The sequence below is a fragment of the Rhinopithecus roxellana genome, chromosome 11, assembly GCF_007565055.1.
Source record: "Rhinopithecus roxellana isolate Shanxi Qingling chromosome 11, ASM756505v1, whole genome shotgun sequence".
Classification (NCBI taxonomy): domain Eukaryota; kingdom Metazoa; phylum Chordata; class Mammalia; order Primates; family Cercopithecidae; genus Rhinopithecus; species Rhinopithecus roxellana.
In genome coordinates this window covers 116,546,521-116,565,314 of record NC_044559.1, presented here as the reverse complement: position 1 = coordinate 116,565,314, position 18,794 = coordinate 116,546,521, and the positions used below count along the sequence as shown (strand labels likewise).

At 41.8% G+C, this 18,794-nt stretch overlaps 1 protein-coding gene across 1 annotated transcript in view; it reads left to right on the top strand.

Annotated features, from left to right (window-relative positions):
- Positions 1-18,794, top strand: part of CUBN (cubilin) — a 319,416-nt gene that overhangs the window by 104,647 nt on the left and 195,975 nt on the right. The window contains 1 exon segment of the mRNA XM_030941178.1: positions 10,796-10,946. Coding sequence (XP_030797038.1) covers positions 10,796-10,946 — 151 coding nt within the window.

Here is an 18,794-nt window from a genome sequence, read left to right as displayed (position 1 = left end):
TTGGCTCACTGCAACCTCTGCCTCCTGGGTTCAAATGATTCTCCTGCCTCAGCCTCCTGAGTAGCTGGGACCACAGGCTCCCGCCACCACACCTGGCTAATTTTTGTATTTTCAGTAGAGATGGGGTTTCACCATGTTGATCAGGCTGGTCTTGAACTCCCGACCTCAGGTGATTCACCCACCTCGGCTTCCCAAAGTGCTGGGGATTACAGGCATGAGCCACCACACCCGACCAACAACGCTTATTCTTAAGAAAAGAATTGCCAATGAAGTAAATAGGAAAAATTCTTCTTGAGTAGTTGATGCCTTTTCGAAATATTAAATTACTAAACCTCTACCTACCTCAGTTTCCAGAACTCTAAAATGGAAATAATACTACCACCTGCATTACAGAGCTGCTACGAGTTTTAACTTATAATAATGACCAGCACGGAATAAGTGCTAATGCATGTTACCTATGGTTATGTTAACATAAACATAGCCTCATGGATTATTTTTTGCTCTCTGAAGCAGGAGACCCCAATCTTTTTGGCACCACGGACCGTTTTAGTGGAAGACAGTTTTTCCATGGACCAGGGGTGGGGTAGGAGGGTGGTTTTGAGATGATTCAAGTGCATTGTATTTATTGTGCATTTTATTTCCATTATTCTTACATCGTAATATATAATGAAATAATTATACAAGTCACCATCGTGTAGAATCAGTGGGAGCCCTGAGATTGGTTTCCTGCATTAGACGGTACCACTGGGGGGTGATGGGAAACAGTGACAGATCATCAGTCGTTCGATTCTCATAAGGAGCGTGAAACCTAGATCCCTCCCATGTGCAGTTCACAATAGGGTTCATGCTCCTATGAGAGTTTAATGCCACCGGTACCGGTCTGGGGATTAGGGTCCTTGCTCTATAGCATGTTGCGGTAAATAAATCTGTGGTTTCCAGAGCAGCCTGTCCAATTGTAATTTACATCAATTGGCCCCACTGTGTTGAAAGCAGTGCTGCTTCTCCTGCCTTCCAGTTTTCCTGCAAAAGCCACTGGGATTGTAGATAACATCCTGTTTTCCAGTTGGCAAGATGCAGAGAGGCAGATGAGATTTCATCTGAGCAGCAGTGGATCTGAGCCGACTTTGATTATGGCTCCACCTCCAACGCTTCCTGGGCAGATGAGTCATGCTTCCTGGAACTGTCTGTCAAAGGAAATTTGCTTCTGGGACTTTTGCATTTTGCTTAGAGCTTAGAGATAAGCTATTACAATTCTAAGTTCAGCTGCTGTTCAAAAACATGCATAAAAGCTGGAAAGAGTTTACCAAACATTTCAATTTATATCTTAATACCAGATATGAGTCTAGCACCATACTAAGCAAGATACCTGGATTCAAAAAAAGTTTAGAATGAAATATATCTGTTAGTGAAGCCAGATGCTTTGTAGTGTCATTGAGTTTAGTATGAGGCATTTTAGAAGAAATTTTGGTTTTAAGATTGCCTGAGGAAAATGTGATTTTTTTAATTACAAAAAATTGAAAGAAGAAATGTTATTTCAGTGTGATCAAAATCCCTTTCCTTAAAGAGAAATGCTGATCTTTTCTGAGCATCTTTCACAATGAAGGATTTTCATATGATTGCATTAATTTGCAGCAGTTAATGAACCAAACATTCCAACCTTCAAAAGAGCCTCTGCTCTCAGATTCAAAAGAAACTCTGCGTATTTTCTCTGCTCAAACGTGAAGAACAGAATTAGGATGAATAATAATTAAACTTAAAATAATTTCTAAACTACCCTGAAGCAGTAAAAATTCCATTAGATCCTCAGAACTTGAATTGTCCTATGCACACTGCCTTTCCTGGTTGACCTCAGGTTGTTCTTCTCCTCAGACTGGCCAAAGGCAGGGCGACCGAAAGTTCTCTTCCACCATCAGACATGCTCATGGTATGAATAAGCATGCATTGAGCAAAATGCTAAATGTTAAACACTGGTAATCACAGCTGTGGATTTCAGTTAACTATATTGACTTTCTACTTTTTAAAATGGGAAAGATTTCCAATTGCAACATTACAGAATTTTGTTTAAACACAACATCTTTACCCTGCAGTTCCTACATTGGCTCTTTGTTTGTTTGTTTGTTTGTTTATTATTTTTTCTTTCTTTCTTTATTTGTTTTGAGATGGAGTCTCACTCTATTGCCCAGGCTTGAGTGCAGTGGCACATTCTCAACTCACTGCAACCTCCGCCTCCCAGATTCAAGCCATTCTCCTCCCTCAGCCTCCTGAGTAGCTGAGATTACATGCACCCACCACCACGCCTGGCTAATTTTTGTATTTTTAGTAGAGACGGGGTTTCGCCATCATGGCCAGTCTGGTCTCGAGCTCCTGGCCTCGCGTGATCCACTCACCTTGGCCTCCCAAAGTGCTGGGATTATAGGCGTGAACCACCATGCCTGGCGGGCTCTTTATTTAATAGACTCTCTTTTCCTGCTCTCACTGTCTTCAGGGAGAACCTGGATGACAGTCCTCCGGCTTCTTCCAGCTCAAAGGTCTATGATTTCACGTTGTTCTATGAATCAGGTTCTTCTCTGTTCCTGAGACCGTCTGCAGCAGGTGGTGAGAATTTTAAGAGGCAGAATAATAATAATAATAATAAATGTTCAGTGTTTTAGTGTAGCAGGACAATTGGCAGAGGGAAGGCTGAGGTTTATGGAATTAAATTTTCATGTATATACACAGGAGAGTATGCTTGGCTTTCAAAGCATTTCACTTACCAGTAGGGAGGGATTTAGAAGCCCTTGCTCCATCAGTGACTATTGAAATTTATGTTTACATGAAGCTGTCAATCCCTGAACATCTGAAGACATTATTATTTTTTTAAAATTTTAATTTTATGTGGGTACATAGGTGTATATGTTATGGGGTACATGCTATGTTTTGATATAGGTATGCAATGAGTAATAGTCACATCATGGGAATAAAGACATAATTTTTTATTAATAATTAGTCTAATTAATAATAAACTAGTTATGATAAAAGGAAGCATTATAGGCAAAATATGATTTTAAATGAATGCTGGAGCAGATTACCTTACATGGTAACATTTCAGTGGATTAATTTTTACGTATAACCTTGAGATACATAAGAAAATATTATGGAGATAGACAATATAATATTTTTAGTAGGCCCGGTGTTTATTTGACAGTCTAAAAGGGCATGAAATTTTGAGATTGGAGAAGCATTACTAATGCATATCTCTATTGCCATGTCAATAGGTCCCCAAAGATATTGCTTTAAAAATAAATTTATTGGATCACAAAGGAATTCATAGTCATTATAGGAAATCAGGAAAATGTAGAAAAAACTAGATTAAAGAATCCTAAATTATATCACTATTACTAATATTTGGTGGTATTGATTTCATGTCATCGCTCCTTGTATATGTATTTTATTTTAATATTCAAAGGAGATTATTCTGTACACACTAACCCATAATAATATTTTTCACCTAACAATGGCTTGTGACTATTTCCCCATGTTATTTATTATGTCATTTTCAACATTGCACATCCCATCATCACAATATAGCCACCGATTCTTGTTGTGAAACACTTAGAATCTTTTTAAATCTTTACCGTTATAAACAGTTCTGAGATAAGTATCTTTGTAGTTAAATGTTTTCCCACATCCATGATTAGACAATGATTTAAAAAATAAATAGACCCAAATTGTGGCTTCTAACAGGAGTAGTATATAGAAAGCAGAAATAAAAATGCAAATTCACTAGTAAAAGCAGATAGCAACTAGCCACCACATAGAAGGGAAATACTGGTTTTTATATGAGACAGACCTGTAACTCAGAGTGACGCCAAGTAACTCAAAATGTGGTCTTTCGATGGGGTGTTTGCTCTCATGCAAAGCCCAGCATTATGAGTAATGGTTACTTTTAGATGACATTTCATATTTCCTGCCCCACCCTCTCAGCACATGGCAAGGCGGCTTTTCCTGTGCCTATCTCAGGGAGCATGCTATAAGTGGCCATGAGCCTTATGGAGGGGACTTAGCCTCCTGAGGGCCATCTTGGAGTCAGCTGGGATTAACCATGCTCTGCTTATCAGCCTTCCTCTACATTTGCCTCATTTATCCACCATGATTTGATTTTGCATTTGCCCCCTTGGGCATGACTTGTCCACAGTGGGAGGCCTGTATCTCCTCTGTGATTCTTATTTTTTGTTTATTTATTTTTTTGAGACAGAGTCTTGCTCTGTTTCCCAGGCTGTAGTGCAACGGTGCAATCTTGGCACCGAGTGGTTTAAGCTCCACCTCCTAGGGTTCAAGCGATTCTCCAGCCTCAGCCTTCCAAGTATCTGGGACTACAGGTGTACACCACCATACCCGGCTAATTTTTTGTATTTTTAGTAGAGACAGGGTTTCGCCGTGTTGCCCAGGCTGGTCTTAAACTCCTGGCCTCAAGGGATCACCAGCTTCGGCCTCCCTAAGGGCTGGGATTACAGGCTTGAGCCACCACGCCCAGCCTCTGTGATTCTTGTTTTGCAATTTCTACTGTTGTTGCAGGAACATTTCAAAGCATTTCAAATTTAAAGTAACCTAAACTTGGATAAAGTTCCAAGTTTTTCCAGGAGATGTGAGTGCAAACTTCAGTATCAACATTTTTAATGATCGCCCTAATGAGGCCTCACCATAGATCCTGCTGTGGTGGTTGTTTGGGGTGGGGAACGTCCGAGCAGATGCCCTGAGAATTCCCTAGATCCCATCCTTCTGGAGCTCCAGTGATTCAGCAATGGGAACTACAGGGCTGGGTAGGACCCAAAGGGGAGGGGAGGCTGCAACAGGAAGAAATGCTTCTCACTTTTAGCATGAGAGCCACTTTGCTTGCCAATGGACTCTATCCACCTCACCATGGCAGCCTTAACAGCTTCTGGTTTTCTAACTCTCTTTGCTGCTGTCCCCTGCGTGATCTGTCCTCCTGCAGTCCCCGCCACACACACAGCATACTTATCTCCACCCCACACATGATGATTCGCCTTGGTTTCTGCATGGCTGTCCGGGATGCCTCAGTCTCCACAATGCCCAAGTTGTCATAGCAGCACACAGGCCTCCACCTCCTCACTGAATTCATCACTTCCCCGTCTGCCCTACCAGTGATGATTTCTGTGAACTATTTTACATGAGTCAGCTCCTGTTCTCTAATCCCCAACATCTTTCTTTTCTCATAGCTATTTTGGGGTGGTTTCTCTGGAAAAAATGTTGATTCCCTTTGCCTCTGACAAAGAGTTAGAGTAACATTTTGAGCACATTCCACATGCCAGGCCTCATAGCAAACCTATTATGTGGTTTATCTCATTTGCTGTTGGCAACAATATTATGAGATAAGTATCATTATGGTGCCAAATTTATAGATAAAGACATTTTAGGTTGAAGAAGTTCAATAATTTTCACAAAATTGTGTTCTCTAAATTTTAGAGCTGGACTATGAACACAGAGCCTGGCTCTGGCCACATTGCCATTAGTACATTCTACAATAAAATGACTTTCCTGCTTGTGATTGAAATATAATGTTCTATTAGTGACACTGTCTTCAAAATGCCATTCTATAAAATTATTGAGTATAGTTCTCAAAAATTTAACGTTCATCTTTTCATTGACTAGAATTTTTATTCTGTAGAAAGAATAGGGGATTCTCTACTACACCTAAAATTTCTCCTCACAGCAGATGAATTATTTCAATTACATATTAAGCTCTAAAGAATAGAGATTTTTTGGAATTTGCAAAGATTTATAATTGGAAATGGGCCAAGTTATTCTCCAGAAGTTTCTCCATGCTTTAATGATATCATCCTAAAGAAACTCTTGAATTGCTTTTTCTACATGGACTATATGTAATTAATTCTTAAAATTGATCTTCTATAAAAAATAATTTTCTTCCAGAAAACCTTCCAGGAAATAAAAGAAACAATATTTACAAACAGTATGAATTAGATGTCAATCTAAAACAGAAAGGCTGAGTTTTAATTGTCACTCACTGAGATTCTAAAATGAGTTTGGGGCTGGGCATGGTGGCTCACACTTGTAATCCCAGCTCTTTGGGAAGCCGAGGTGGGCAGATTGCTTGAGCCCAGGATTTCGAGACCAGTCTGGGCAACATGGTGAAACTCCGTCTCTACAAAAAATTAAAAAAAAAAAATAGCTGGGCGTGGTAGTGCATGCCTGTAGTTTCAGCCACCAGAAGGCTTAGGCAGGAGGATGGCTTGAGCCCGGGAGGGTGAGGCTACAGTGAACCTTATTGCACCACTGCACTCCAGCCTGTGCAACAGAGCAAGATCCTGTCTCAGACAAACAAATAGTTAAGAAAAAAATTAATCTCTACATCCCAAGCTCATATATATAATTAATTAAAATTTTAATTTATTACAGTTTTAAATTTTTAGCCATAAAACAATTTAGCAAGCAAGGCACTTGAAAGGCATATTTTTGTTCTTGGAGATCCTGCAATTCATAAAGTTGAATTCTACTGAGGGAACAGGTGGAGTGGATGGGTCTCTGTTCACTTAGAACTTGACTTGCAGTGACTCCTAAGTACCCTCAATCTTACAAAAAAATTGGATCTCTATCAGTGATTGACCACACTTGGTGTCTTCAGTTTTATATCCTCCCCTTTGTTATGGGTCCTTCCTATTTAGAAGTCCACGGATCATTTCCTATTGCAACTGGAGTCTGAATTCACTAGTGGTATCGTAAACTACGTGCCAAATTATCAAACCCGCACAAAGGAAGTAGATAGAAACTGGTTAAGTGTGGCTAAGGCAAGAGATTTCCTTCCTCTCTGAGTGTGTCAAGAGGAGTTGAGATATTTTGAGGTAGGGTGGGGGTGGGGGTACCTAAGCCACGAAAATCCTGAATGAATAATCTCCTTAAGAGAATAACAAAAGATTTCACCGAGGAAGGTTTTGTAATATACACATCTCCACATCTGAAGATACATTTAATGGCCAATTTGAAAATGTAAGCATTATTTTAGTAACTTAGAAAAATACCCCTAAACATAGTTACAGAAATTAGATCTGCATATTCAAGGTGAGAATCACAATCTTTCTTAGGTTTTACTAGTTTCCTTTCTGTAACTCAGAACTTCAAGTATTGCTCACTCTGAGTAGATCTTTAGGCTCTCTGAAAGCAAGGCCACTCCAGCGTGCTTGTCGGTAGTTGCAATGAGTCACAGCTGGAACGTCCTGTGGTTAACATTCTGCTCTGAAAACAGAATCAGAATCCGTGAGACGGGTTTCCATGGTAACCTCTATTTGTATACTTTGAAAAATGCCTGTTCCTTTTTGTGTGGTTTTGGGTGGTCAATTTGTGCGGGAATGAATTGTAGAGGTGACATTACCCATCTGTGTGAATATAAACAAAAAACCTGATTTTATTAACGACAAACTTTAAAAAATGAGTTATGAGTTTTTTTTTTTCCTTTTCGAGACATTGTTCTACACATTTATTTATTACTTGATTGGGCATTATATTTAAGCATTTTCACAAATGTCTATTTGATGTTTATTTTAATGCATAATTTTCTCCCCTTCAAAGGGAAAAATAAAAGAATTGTCATTCATCAGTGTTGCCCCCCAAAGCTACTGCCTAACCACTCCACCCCCACCCAGTACTTTTACAATGGGTTATAAAAGACCACTGAACAGCTGAGATTCAGGGGTCTCCTTCAATGCATAATCCCATCCGGAAGGAAGGAAAAAAAATCCCTCTAAGTCATGTGAAAATGCCACGTCTCTTAACCTTGCAGAGCTGAGAGGCAAAAACGCTATGTTGTTCATGACCTTGTGCAGAATTGAAATATGATCCCTCAACATGTTGCGACCTAGTATTCTGTAAGACCCATTGAGCTTAAGGTGATTATAGTTATGGAGAAATCTTATGTTTTGTTGGATAAGGGTTATGACAGCTTAGCTTGGCTCGGAGGCCTGACAAAAATGAAATAATTTATGCTGTGGTCACTAAATTACAATCCGAAGGTTAAGATTTTGGGGGTGGAAGACGGTAGAGCATTTGCTTGCTAATTACTCCACTACTTGGGAGCAGTATGTTTGTTTCTGTGCTAATTAGTTTAGAACTGGACTTCCTGCCCTAGAATTAAGAAAAACTCTAAAGCTGAGATGAATCTCCCGCAGGGAAGCAGGGATTTAGAAGCACAGACTGCAAGATTGGCCTCTTGCCCTCCCGTTTTTCTCCCTGCATGAGAGGGTGGGATTGAGCACTAAGGTGAAAAGCTTCTGTTTCGTTTTGTTTCCCTCTTCTTTTTATGTTGCTTTATTCTTCTCTCATTCTCCCCTCTTCATTGTAGGGGAGCTTTCTGAAAAATGTGTAGAATATTAGAAACTTGATAGTAAATATACACATTCAAAGCAGCGTATGAAAAACAGAAAAAAAGGGAAGCTACAGCAATAAACCTGAAAAATAAAACTCATCTTTATCCATTTGCTTAAAATGCTTAGGTTTAGTACCTCGGGGTGAATGACACCCTCTGCTGACTTCCCTGAAACCTCACAAGCACGTATGATGAGCAGCCGATGTGAGAACTCAACAAGACAGGTCAAGGTTTAAAAATCTGCAATTTATCCTGACCTTGAACAAGGCCCTTGCCTGGTTCTCCCTTCTACTGAGTGGCACAAAGGATCCAAATCCTTTACGGTCTAAGAGGAGCCTGTTGAAATTGAGGATTGTATGGTATTACTACCTATCTAACTATACAGAGTGCCAGTAATTGGGCAGATTAGGTCCTAGTAAAATAAATACAGCTGGTGGGGGAAATCACTGCATTCATTCGTTGGCGATGCATGGGTAAGCTGCCTTTATCAAAGCCCTGCTCTGGGCAGTGAGGGGAAGGCCAGAGGTGGTCTGTGCTTTAAGGCAACTCACAATCGGTAGCGGAGGTAAGACACACAAGCCCATAACAAGAATGCCTGGGAATGTGACCATTTCCACAAAAGAAGCACAGATGAAAAGCTAAGGACTTTCAAAGGCAGACTAATTTATGCCTGACTGCAGGGATTAGGGGTGGCTCCATGGAGGTGCTTTGTAACATTTGGTGGTAAAGTTCTCCACACTCAAATCAATATGTTTCAAACAATATTTCATGTCATAACATTTTGTTCAATGAAAATAATTTGTCAGTCTGGAATTTATTGAATCCAGATTATACATTTATGCATGGATACGTGCAAACACACAGACATTCACACATACTCTTAAGTAGATGTACTCTCCAAGGGAATCCTCAAGGAAATCCGTGAGTCCATTACCAGGTATTTTCTGTTTTATTGGCACGGGCAGCTTATCCCAAGGGTAACTGGAACAAAGTGTTTAAAGGGAACATGAAGGCGATTGGGTGAAAATGTAATGGCCTGAGTCCTGAGGAAGCCAGTCTTGTTGGATTGCCATTATCTTTCTCAAATGAAGAGATATAGTAGAGAGGTTTTCCATTTTTATTTTTCAGTTTGGAGATATATAGCTGATAAAATCATTAAATGAGGTGGGTTAAGGGGACACAACCTTGCACCCTCCATTTCTCCTTGAGGATGTATAAATACCTCAATGGAAAATTGGGCAAAGACATCAGTAAACAATTTCCAAGAGAAGAAATCTAAATGCCCCTAAACATGAAAAAAAAAAATCCTTCAATGTCAAAGTAATCAAAATAACACAAATTAGGACAATTACCAAAGAGCAATTTTTCACTACCAGTACCAGTTTAAAATGTGATCGTCATCATAATTGACAAAGCTCCGCTGAAAGAAACACCTCTATTAACTGCTGGTGGGAGGATGAGTTGGTATAAACTTTCTGGTAAGAAATTTAATAATATTTTATAAAGAGCCATATGATTATACTGTTTGTTATTCCCTTTCTAGGAATCTTTTAAAAGAAACATTTAAAGTATCAAACAGCTATTTATATCAGCAAAAGATTGGAAATATCTTATATGAAACAATAGAATTATAATATAAATACATTATATTTGTGGCATTTTATGCCGAGGTTTACAGAGACAATTTAGTGATATGTTCAATGAAAAACAAGAAACACAATTAAATATGTAGTTCAAATGTATAAACACATATATACACCTGCACAAATAGGTATATTACATGTATATACAAATGAAAAAAGTATCAAGATAAATATTTGGATTTAATGAAATATTAAGTGTTTGTCTTTAGTCAAATCAATGTATTTTCCTTTTTCATACATTTCTAAAATGTTTGATTATTTTACAGGTAGCATTTATTTTAAAAATTATATCTTGAGAGGATGGCTACCCCATTTTCTATGACATGATTATTACACATTGTATTACTGTGTCAAAGTATCTCATGTACCCTATAAATATATACACCTACTATGTACCCATAAACATTTTAAAATATTTTAAAATTATATCTTACAATTATAATAGCTGCTATTCATTGAGGCCCGCTATGTGTTGTTAATATGTGAATGCCTACTATTTCCCTATTCTGAGCCTGAATTATACTTTGGATTTGATATATTGACATAAAACCAAAAGTTACTAGTTGGGTTTCCAAATTTATTGGGCTTACGAAGCAGATCCATCTCTAAAACCCTCTCTATGCAATTTTCAATTTTTAATTCTTATGTTGAGTTCTGTGTACTCAACCCACCTCAGCAGATTTACCTCAGGAACAGCTTTTGCCACTTGGGTAGACTTGGCTTTTTCCATCCAACAAACCATGTGTTTTTACATGGGGAAATTTCTCTTCTATTTCAGCTCTATGATGGACCACGGCGGATGGGACGCTACTGTGGAGTAGACCTGCCCCCTCCAGGGAGTACTACAAGCTCCAAGCTTCAAGTGCTGCTCCTTACAGATGGGGTTGGCCGCCATGAGAAAGGATTTCAGATGCAGTGGTTTGTTTATGGTAAGCCAGGTGCTGATCTCAGTTGTATTTGCAGTTGCTATTTGACCAATAATTTTTTCTTTTTCAGTTCCAAACTTAGAAACAATACCATGAACAAATAATGGAACCCAGGTAGTAATCTCATGCAAGGGTTTAAGAAATACACTTAGACACTGATGGAACTTGGAGAGTTAAGTTTGTTAGGATTAAGAGAGGAAGTGACATCAAAGTGGAAAGAATTTGGTTAATTGTATTAATTGTAGGTGTAGTAATAAATTGCCTTAGATAAAGAAAGAAGCAGAATGAAGTTTCTAGGGATGAAGAGTTGAACCTGGGTATAGCAAGTTAACTGCAAGGTGGGGTGGGAGTATCTCAGGTGCAATGGAATAGAAGGAGATTTAAGGCTCACCTTGACGTTAAGCAGAGAAAGGATAGGGATAGATGAGAAAGAATGAAAGTCAGTCAGACAGGGATGGGAAAAAGGAAGGGGTAGCGTTGGCCTGAGAAGAGGAGGATTTGAGCTGAGATGCACAAAGCCAGGGGCATGTGTTGTACTTGTCAAACAGGAAGGAGCACATCTGGATCCCACCTACAAATTGGTGGTTCAGGAAGCAGGTAGGGATCATCATTCCTCTGAAGATGGAAGGTCTCCTTTAACAAGAGGTCTGAAATTACTACAAATTGCAGGTGGGCCAATCTGCAAGTGGAGAGCCCCAGAGCAGTGGTTCCCAAAATGTGATCCCTAGAGAGAGCATCAGCATTACCTGGAACTTGTTAGAAATTCAAATTCTTGGGCCCCATCCCAGGCCTACAGAATCACAAACTCTGAAGTGGGTCCCAATAATCTGTGTCTTAACTGGTCTCCCTGGTGATTAAAGTTTGGAAACTACTGATAGGTGAAGCCAGCTGAGCTTCTGGGTGGGGTGGGGACTTGGAGAACTTTTCTGTCTAGCTAAAAGTTTGTAAATGCACCAATCAGCTCTCTGTGTCTAGCTAAAGGTTTGTAAATGCACCAATCAGCACTCTGTAAAAACACACCAATCAGTGCTCTGTGTCTAGCTAAAGGTTTGTAAATGCACCAATCAGCACTCTATAAAAACAGACCAATTAGTGCTCTGTAAAATGGACCAATCAGTGCTCTGTAAAATGGACCAATCAGCAGGACATGGGTGGGGCCTAATAAGGGAATAAAAGCTGGTCACCTGAGCCAGCAGCGGCAACCTGCTCGGGTCCTCTTCTACACTGTGGAAGCTTTGTTCTTTCGCTCTTCACAATAACTCTTGCTGCTGCTCACTCTTTGGGTCCGCACTACCTTTATGAGCTGTAACACTCACTGCAAAGGTCTGTGGCTTCACTCCTGAAGTCAGTGAGACCACAAACCCACTGGAAGGAAGAAACTGCGGACACATCTGAACATTTGAACAAACTAACTCTGGACACACCATCTTTAAGAACTGTAACACTCACCGTGAGGGTCCGCAGCTTCATTCTTGAAGTCAGCGAGACCAAGAACCCACTGGAAGGAATAAATTCCGGACACATTTTGGCGACCCAGATGGGACAATCACCAAGTGGTGAGTACCATCGGACCCCTTTCGCTTGCTAGTCTGTCCTATTTTTCCTTAGAATTTGGGGGCTAAATACCAGGCACCTGTCAGCCAGTTAAAACCAACTAGCACGGCCGCCGGACTAAAGACATGGGTGTCAGACTTTCTGGGAAAAGGCTCTAAACAACCCCCAACTCTTCGGAGTTGGGAGCGTTGGTTGGCCTGGAACCAGCTTCCGCTTTTTCTGTACTTCTGGGCTGAGCCGAGGGTTGACAGAGAGGAAAGCCATTCAGCTCTGGGGTCCCGACAAGTTGGTTGACCCTGTGGCCATGAGTGGAACTCGCAAAGTCATGTCGCCCAAGCGAGACTTGTGCATCTATCCTGTCTATCCTGACCCTTGCCTCCTGGGTCCTAATGCCTGTCAGACAAACTTCCTCTCATTGCTCTTCTCCAAGGCTAGTCCCGCTTCTAAAAACCACTCCGTCTCTCATGCTTTTCTAGTTTCTCCTGTAAGAATGATTTCTAGTATAAACTCCAGGACTCTGTTACCTTCTTTAGGCACCCGAACTCACCAATCAGAAAGACATAATTTTTGCTGAAAGCCCCGTTGTAACGGGGCCTATCTGAAATTTTAGGATCCCTCCTCAGACAAGCAGGCCTAACAAAAGCTATTGCTGAAGCTAGGATATGGGGAGCCTCAGAAATTGTATCCTTCCTATTCGTGTAAGTGAGGACAAAAGGCATCACTCTTCCAACTCTGGAGATCCCTTCCCTCCCTCAGGGTATGGCCCTCCACTTCATTTTTGGGGCATAACATCTTTATAGGACACGGGTAAGGTCCCAGTACTAACAGGAGAATGTTTAGGACTCTAACAGGCTTTCGAGAATGTGTCAGTAAAGGCCACTAAACCTGATTTTTCTCAGTCCTCCTTGTGGTCTAGGAGGACAGGCAAGGGTGCAGCTTTTTGAGAATGCATCAGTAAGGGCCACTAAATCCGACCGTCCTCAGTTCTCCTTGTGGTCTAGGAGGAAAACTAGTGTTTCTGCTGCTGTGTCAGTGCGCACAACTATTCTAATTAGCAGGGTCCAGGGACCCTTGCAGGTTCTTGGGCAGGGGGAAAAACAAACCAAACCAAAACCGCGGGTGGTTTTGTCTTTCAGATGGGAGACAGTCAGGCATCAACAGGCTCACCCTTGAAATGCATCCTAAGCCATTGGGACCAATTTTACCTGCAAACTGTGAAAAAGAGGCAGCTCATTTTTTTTCTGCACTATGGCCTGGCCCCAGTATTCCCCCTCTGATGGGGAAAAATGGCCACCTGAAGGAAGTATACTTTACAATACTATCCTGCAGCTTGACCTTTTCTGTAAGAGGGAAGGCAAACAGAGTGAAATACCTTATGTCCAAGCTTTCTTTTCATTGAAGGAGAATACACAACTATGCAAAACTTGCAATTTACATCCCACAGGAGGACCTTTCAGCTTACCCCCATATCCTAGCCTCACTATAGCTCCCCTTCCTATTAATGATAAGCCTCCTCTAATCTCCCCTGCCCATAAGGAAATAAGCAAAGAAATCTCCAAGGGACCACAAAAACCCCCAGGCTATCGGTTATGTCCCCTTCAAGCTGTAGGGGAAGGGGAATTTGGTCCAACCCAGATACATGTCCCCTTCTCCCTCTCTGATTTAAAGCAGATCAAGGCAGACCTGGGGAAGTTTTCAGATGATCCTGATAGGTACATAGATGTCCTAGAGGGTCTAGGGCAAACCTTTGATCTCACTTGGAGAGTCATGCTATTGTCAGATCAAACCCTGGCCTTTAATGAAAAGAATGCAGCTTTAACTGCAGCCTGAGAGCTTGGAGATACCTGATATCTTAGTCAAGTAAATGATAGAATGACAGCCGAAGAAAGGGACAAATTCCCTAGTGGTCAACAAGCCATCCTCAGTATGGATCGCCACTGGGACCTCGACTCAGATCATGGGGACTGGAGTCGTCAACATCTGCTAACCTGTGTTCTAGAAGGACTAAGGAGAATTAGGAAAAAGTCCATGAATTATTCAATGATGTCCACCATAACTCAGGGAAAGGAAGAAAATCCTTCTGCCCGCCTCGAGCAGCTACGGGAGGCCTTAAGAAAATATACTTCCTTGTCAACCAACTCACTCAAGGGTCAACTGATCCTAAAAGATAAGTTTATTACCCAATCAGCTGCAGATATCAGGAGAAAGCTCCAAAAACGAGCCCTTGGCCCTGAACAAAATCTGGAGGCATTATTAAACCTGATAACCTCGGTGTTCTATAATAGGGACCAAGAGAAACAGGCCCAAAAGGAAAAGTGAGATCAGAGAAAGGCCGCAGCCTTAGTCATGGCCCTCAGACAAACAAACCTTGGTGGTTCAGAAAGGACAAAAATGGAGCAGGCCAATCACCTGGGAGGGCTTGTTATCAATGTGGTTTAGAAGGACACTTTAAAAAAGATTGTCCAATGAGAAACAAGCTGCCCCCTTGTCCATGTCCACGATGCCAAGGTAATCACTGGAAGGTGCACTGGGCCAGAAGCCCCCAACCAGATGATCAAACAACAGGACTGAGGGTGCATGGGGCAAGCACCAGCTCATGTCATCACCCTCACTGAGCCCCGAGTACATTTAAGCATTGAGGGCCAGGAAATTGGCTTCCTCCTGGACACTGGCACAGCCTTCTCAGTGTTAATTTCCTGTCCTGGATGACTGTCCTCAAGGTCCGTTACCATCCAAGGAATCCTGGGACAACCTGTAACCAGATATTTCTCCCACCTCCTCAGTTGTAATTGGGAGACTTTGCTCTTTCCACATGCCTTTCTTGTTATGCCTGAAAGTCCCACACCCTTATTAGGGAGGGATATATTAGCGAAAGCTGGAGCTATTATCTACATGAATATGGGGAACAAGTTACCCATTTGTTGTCCCCTGCTTGAGGAGGGAATCAACCCTGAAGTCTGGGCATTGGAAGGACAATTTGGAAGAGCAAAAAATGCCCACCCAGTCCAAATCAGGCTAAGAGACCCACCACTTTTCCTTATCAAAGGCAATATCCCTTAAGACCTGAAGCTCATAAAGGATTATAGGATATTGTTAAACATTTAAAAGCTCAAGGCTTAGTAAGGAAATGCAGCAGTCCCTGCAACACCCCAACTCTAGGAGTACAAAACTGAATGGTCATTGGAGACTAGTGCAGGATCTTGGACTCATCAGTGAGGCGGTGGTTCCTCTACATCTAGTTGTACCCAACCCCTGTACCCTGCTCTCTCAAATGCCAGGGAGGCAGAGTAGTTTGCTGTTCTGGACCTCAAGGATGCCGTCTTCTGTATTCCCCTGTACTCTGACTCCCAGTTTCTCTGCCTTTGAGGATCCCACAGACTACATGTCCCAATTTACGTGGATGGTCTTGCCTCAAGGGTTTAGGGATAGCCCTCATCTGTTTGGTCAGTCACTGGCCCAAGATCTAGGCCACTTCTCAAGTCCAGGCACTCTGGTCCTTCAGTATGTGGATGATTTACTTTTGGCTACCAGTTTGGAAGCCTCATGCCAGCAGGCTACTCTAGATCTCTTGAACTTTCTAGTTAATCAAGGGTACAAGGTGTCTAGGTCAAAGGCCCAGCTTTGCCTACAACAGGTCAAATATCTAGGCCTAATCTTAGCCAGAGGGACCAAGGCCCTCAGCAAGGAACGAATACAGCCTATACTGGCTTATCCTTGCCCTAAGACATTAAAACAGTTGCTGGGGTTCCTTGGAATCACTGGCTTTTGCTGACTGTGGATCCGCAGGTACAGCAAGATAGCCAGGCCCCTCTATACTCTAATCAAGGCTACACAGAGGGAAAATACTCATCTAATAGAGTGGGAACCAGGGGCAGAAACAGCCTTCAAAACCTTAAAGCAGGCCCTAGTACAAGCTCCAGCTTTAAGCCTTCACACAGGACAAAACTTCTTTATACATCACAGAGAGAGCAGGGATAGCTCTTGGGGTTCTTACTCAGACTCAAGGGACAACCTCACAACCAGTGGCAGACCTAAGTAAGGAAATTGATGTAGTAGCAAAAGGCTGGCCTCACTGTTTAAGGGTAGTTGTGGCGGTGGCCGTCTTAGTGTCAGAGGCTCTCAGAATAATACAAGGAAGGGGTCTCACTATCTGGACTACTCATGATGTAAATTGCACACTAGGTGCCAAAGGAAGTTTATGGCTATCAGACAACTGCCTACCTAGATACCAGGTGCTACTCCTTGAGGGACTGGTGCTTCAAATGCATACATGGATGGCCCTCAACCCTGCCACTTTTCTCCCAGAGGATGGGGAACCAATTGAGCATGACTGCCACCAAATTATAGTCCAGACTTATGCCGCCTGAGATGATCTCTTAGAAGTCCCCTTAGCTAATCCTGACCTTAACCTATATACTGATGAAAGTTCATTTGTGGAAAATGGGATACGAAGGGCAGGTTATGCCATAGTTAGTGATGTAACCATGCTTGAAAGTAAGCCTCTTGCCCCGGGGACCAGCACCCAGTTAGCAGAACTAGTGGCACTTACTCAAGCCTTAGAACTGGGAAAGGGAAAAAGAATAAATGTGTATATAGATAGCAAGTATACTTATCTAATCCTACATGCCCATGCTGCAATATGGAAAGAAAGGGAGTTCCTAACCTCTGGGGGAACCCCTGTTAAATACCACAAGGAAATCATGGAGTTATTGCACTCAGTGCAAAAAACCAAGGAGGTGGCAGTCTTACACTGCCAAAGCCATCAAAAAGGGGAAGGAGAGGGGAGAACATCAGCATAAGTGGCTGACAGAGGCAGGAAAAGACCAGCAGAAAGGAAAAAGAGAAAGAGACAGAGGAAGAGAGAGACAAAGAGGGAGTCAGAGAGAAAGTCAGAGAAAGAAAGAGAAGGAGATAGAGAGGAAGAGACAGAAAGTCAAAGAGAGAGAGAGAGGAAGAGATAGAGAGAGAAAGAGAAAGATAGGAAGTCAAAAGAAGGAGACAGAGAGGAAGAGACAGAAAGAAAGTCAGAGAGAGACAGAGAGAGAAAGAGACAGACAGAAAGTCAAAGAGAGGGGGAAAGAGAGGAAGAGACAAAGGAGTCAAAGAGAGAGAAAGAGATAGAAGTAGTAAAGAAAAAAACAGTGTACCATGTTCCCTTAAAAGTCAGGATAAATTTAAAACCTGTAATTGATAATTGAAGGTCTTCTCTGTAACCCTATAACACTCCAATACCACCTTGTTGTCAGTGTAAATAAGGGTAGAGCCGAAAGCACTGAGGCCACTGACAACTGGTAGCCTTCCTATCAAAAATCCTTAACCCAGCAGATTTCCTAACAGGGGATCTAAATCTTAATTACCATACAAAGGTCCAACCAGACATAGGAGGAACTCCCTTCAGCACAGGAGGATAGATGGTTCCTCCCAGGCGATTAAGGAAAAAGACACAATGGGTGTTCAGGAAACTCTTATAGAAGCAGAGTTAGGAAAATTGCCTAATAATTGGTCTGCTCAAACATGGGAGTTGTTTGCACTCAGCCAAATTTTATAGTACTTACAGAATCAGGAGGGAGTCATCTATACCAATTCTAAGTTAATATGGATGGAATGAGGTTTTATTAATAGCAAAGAAAAATTAAAATCCCAAGCTTACAAAGGTTTTCCACTAAAGGTTGCTAAAAGTTAACAGTGTAACAAGCATTATCCTACTACCACACACTCTCAAAGGATTTCTCAGACAGTTTGCAAGAAATAACAAAATCTATCCAATAAGGATAGTAACTACAATCCCAAATAGACTCTTTGGCAGCAGTGACTCTCCGAAACCACCGAGGCCTAGACCGTCCTCACTGCCGAGAAAGGAGGACTTTGCACCTTCTTAGGGAAAGAGTGTTGCTTTTACACTAACCAGTCAGGGATAGTACAAGATGCCCCCCAACATTTACAGGAAAAGGCTTCTGATATCAGACAATGCCTTTCAAACTCTTATATCAGCCTCTGGAGTTGGGCAACATGGCTTCTCCCTTTTCTAGGTCCTGTGGCCGCCATCTTGCTATTACTTGCCTTCAGGCCCTGTATTTTTAACCTCCTTGTCAAATTTGTTTCCTCTAGAATCAAGGCCATCAAGCTACAGATAGTCTTATGAATGGAACCCCAAATGAGCTCAACTAACAACTTCTACCGAGGACCCCTGGACCGACCCACTGGCCCTTTCACTGATATAAAGAGTTCCCCTCTGGAGGACACTACAACTGCAGGGCCCCTTCCTTGCGCCTATCCAGCAGGAAGTAGCTAGAGCGG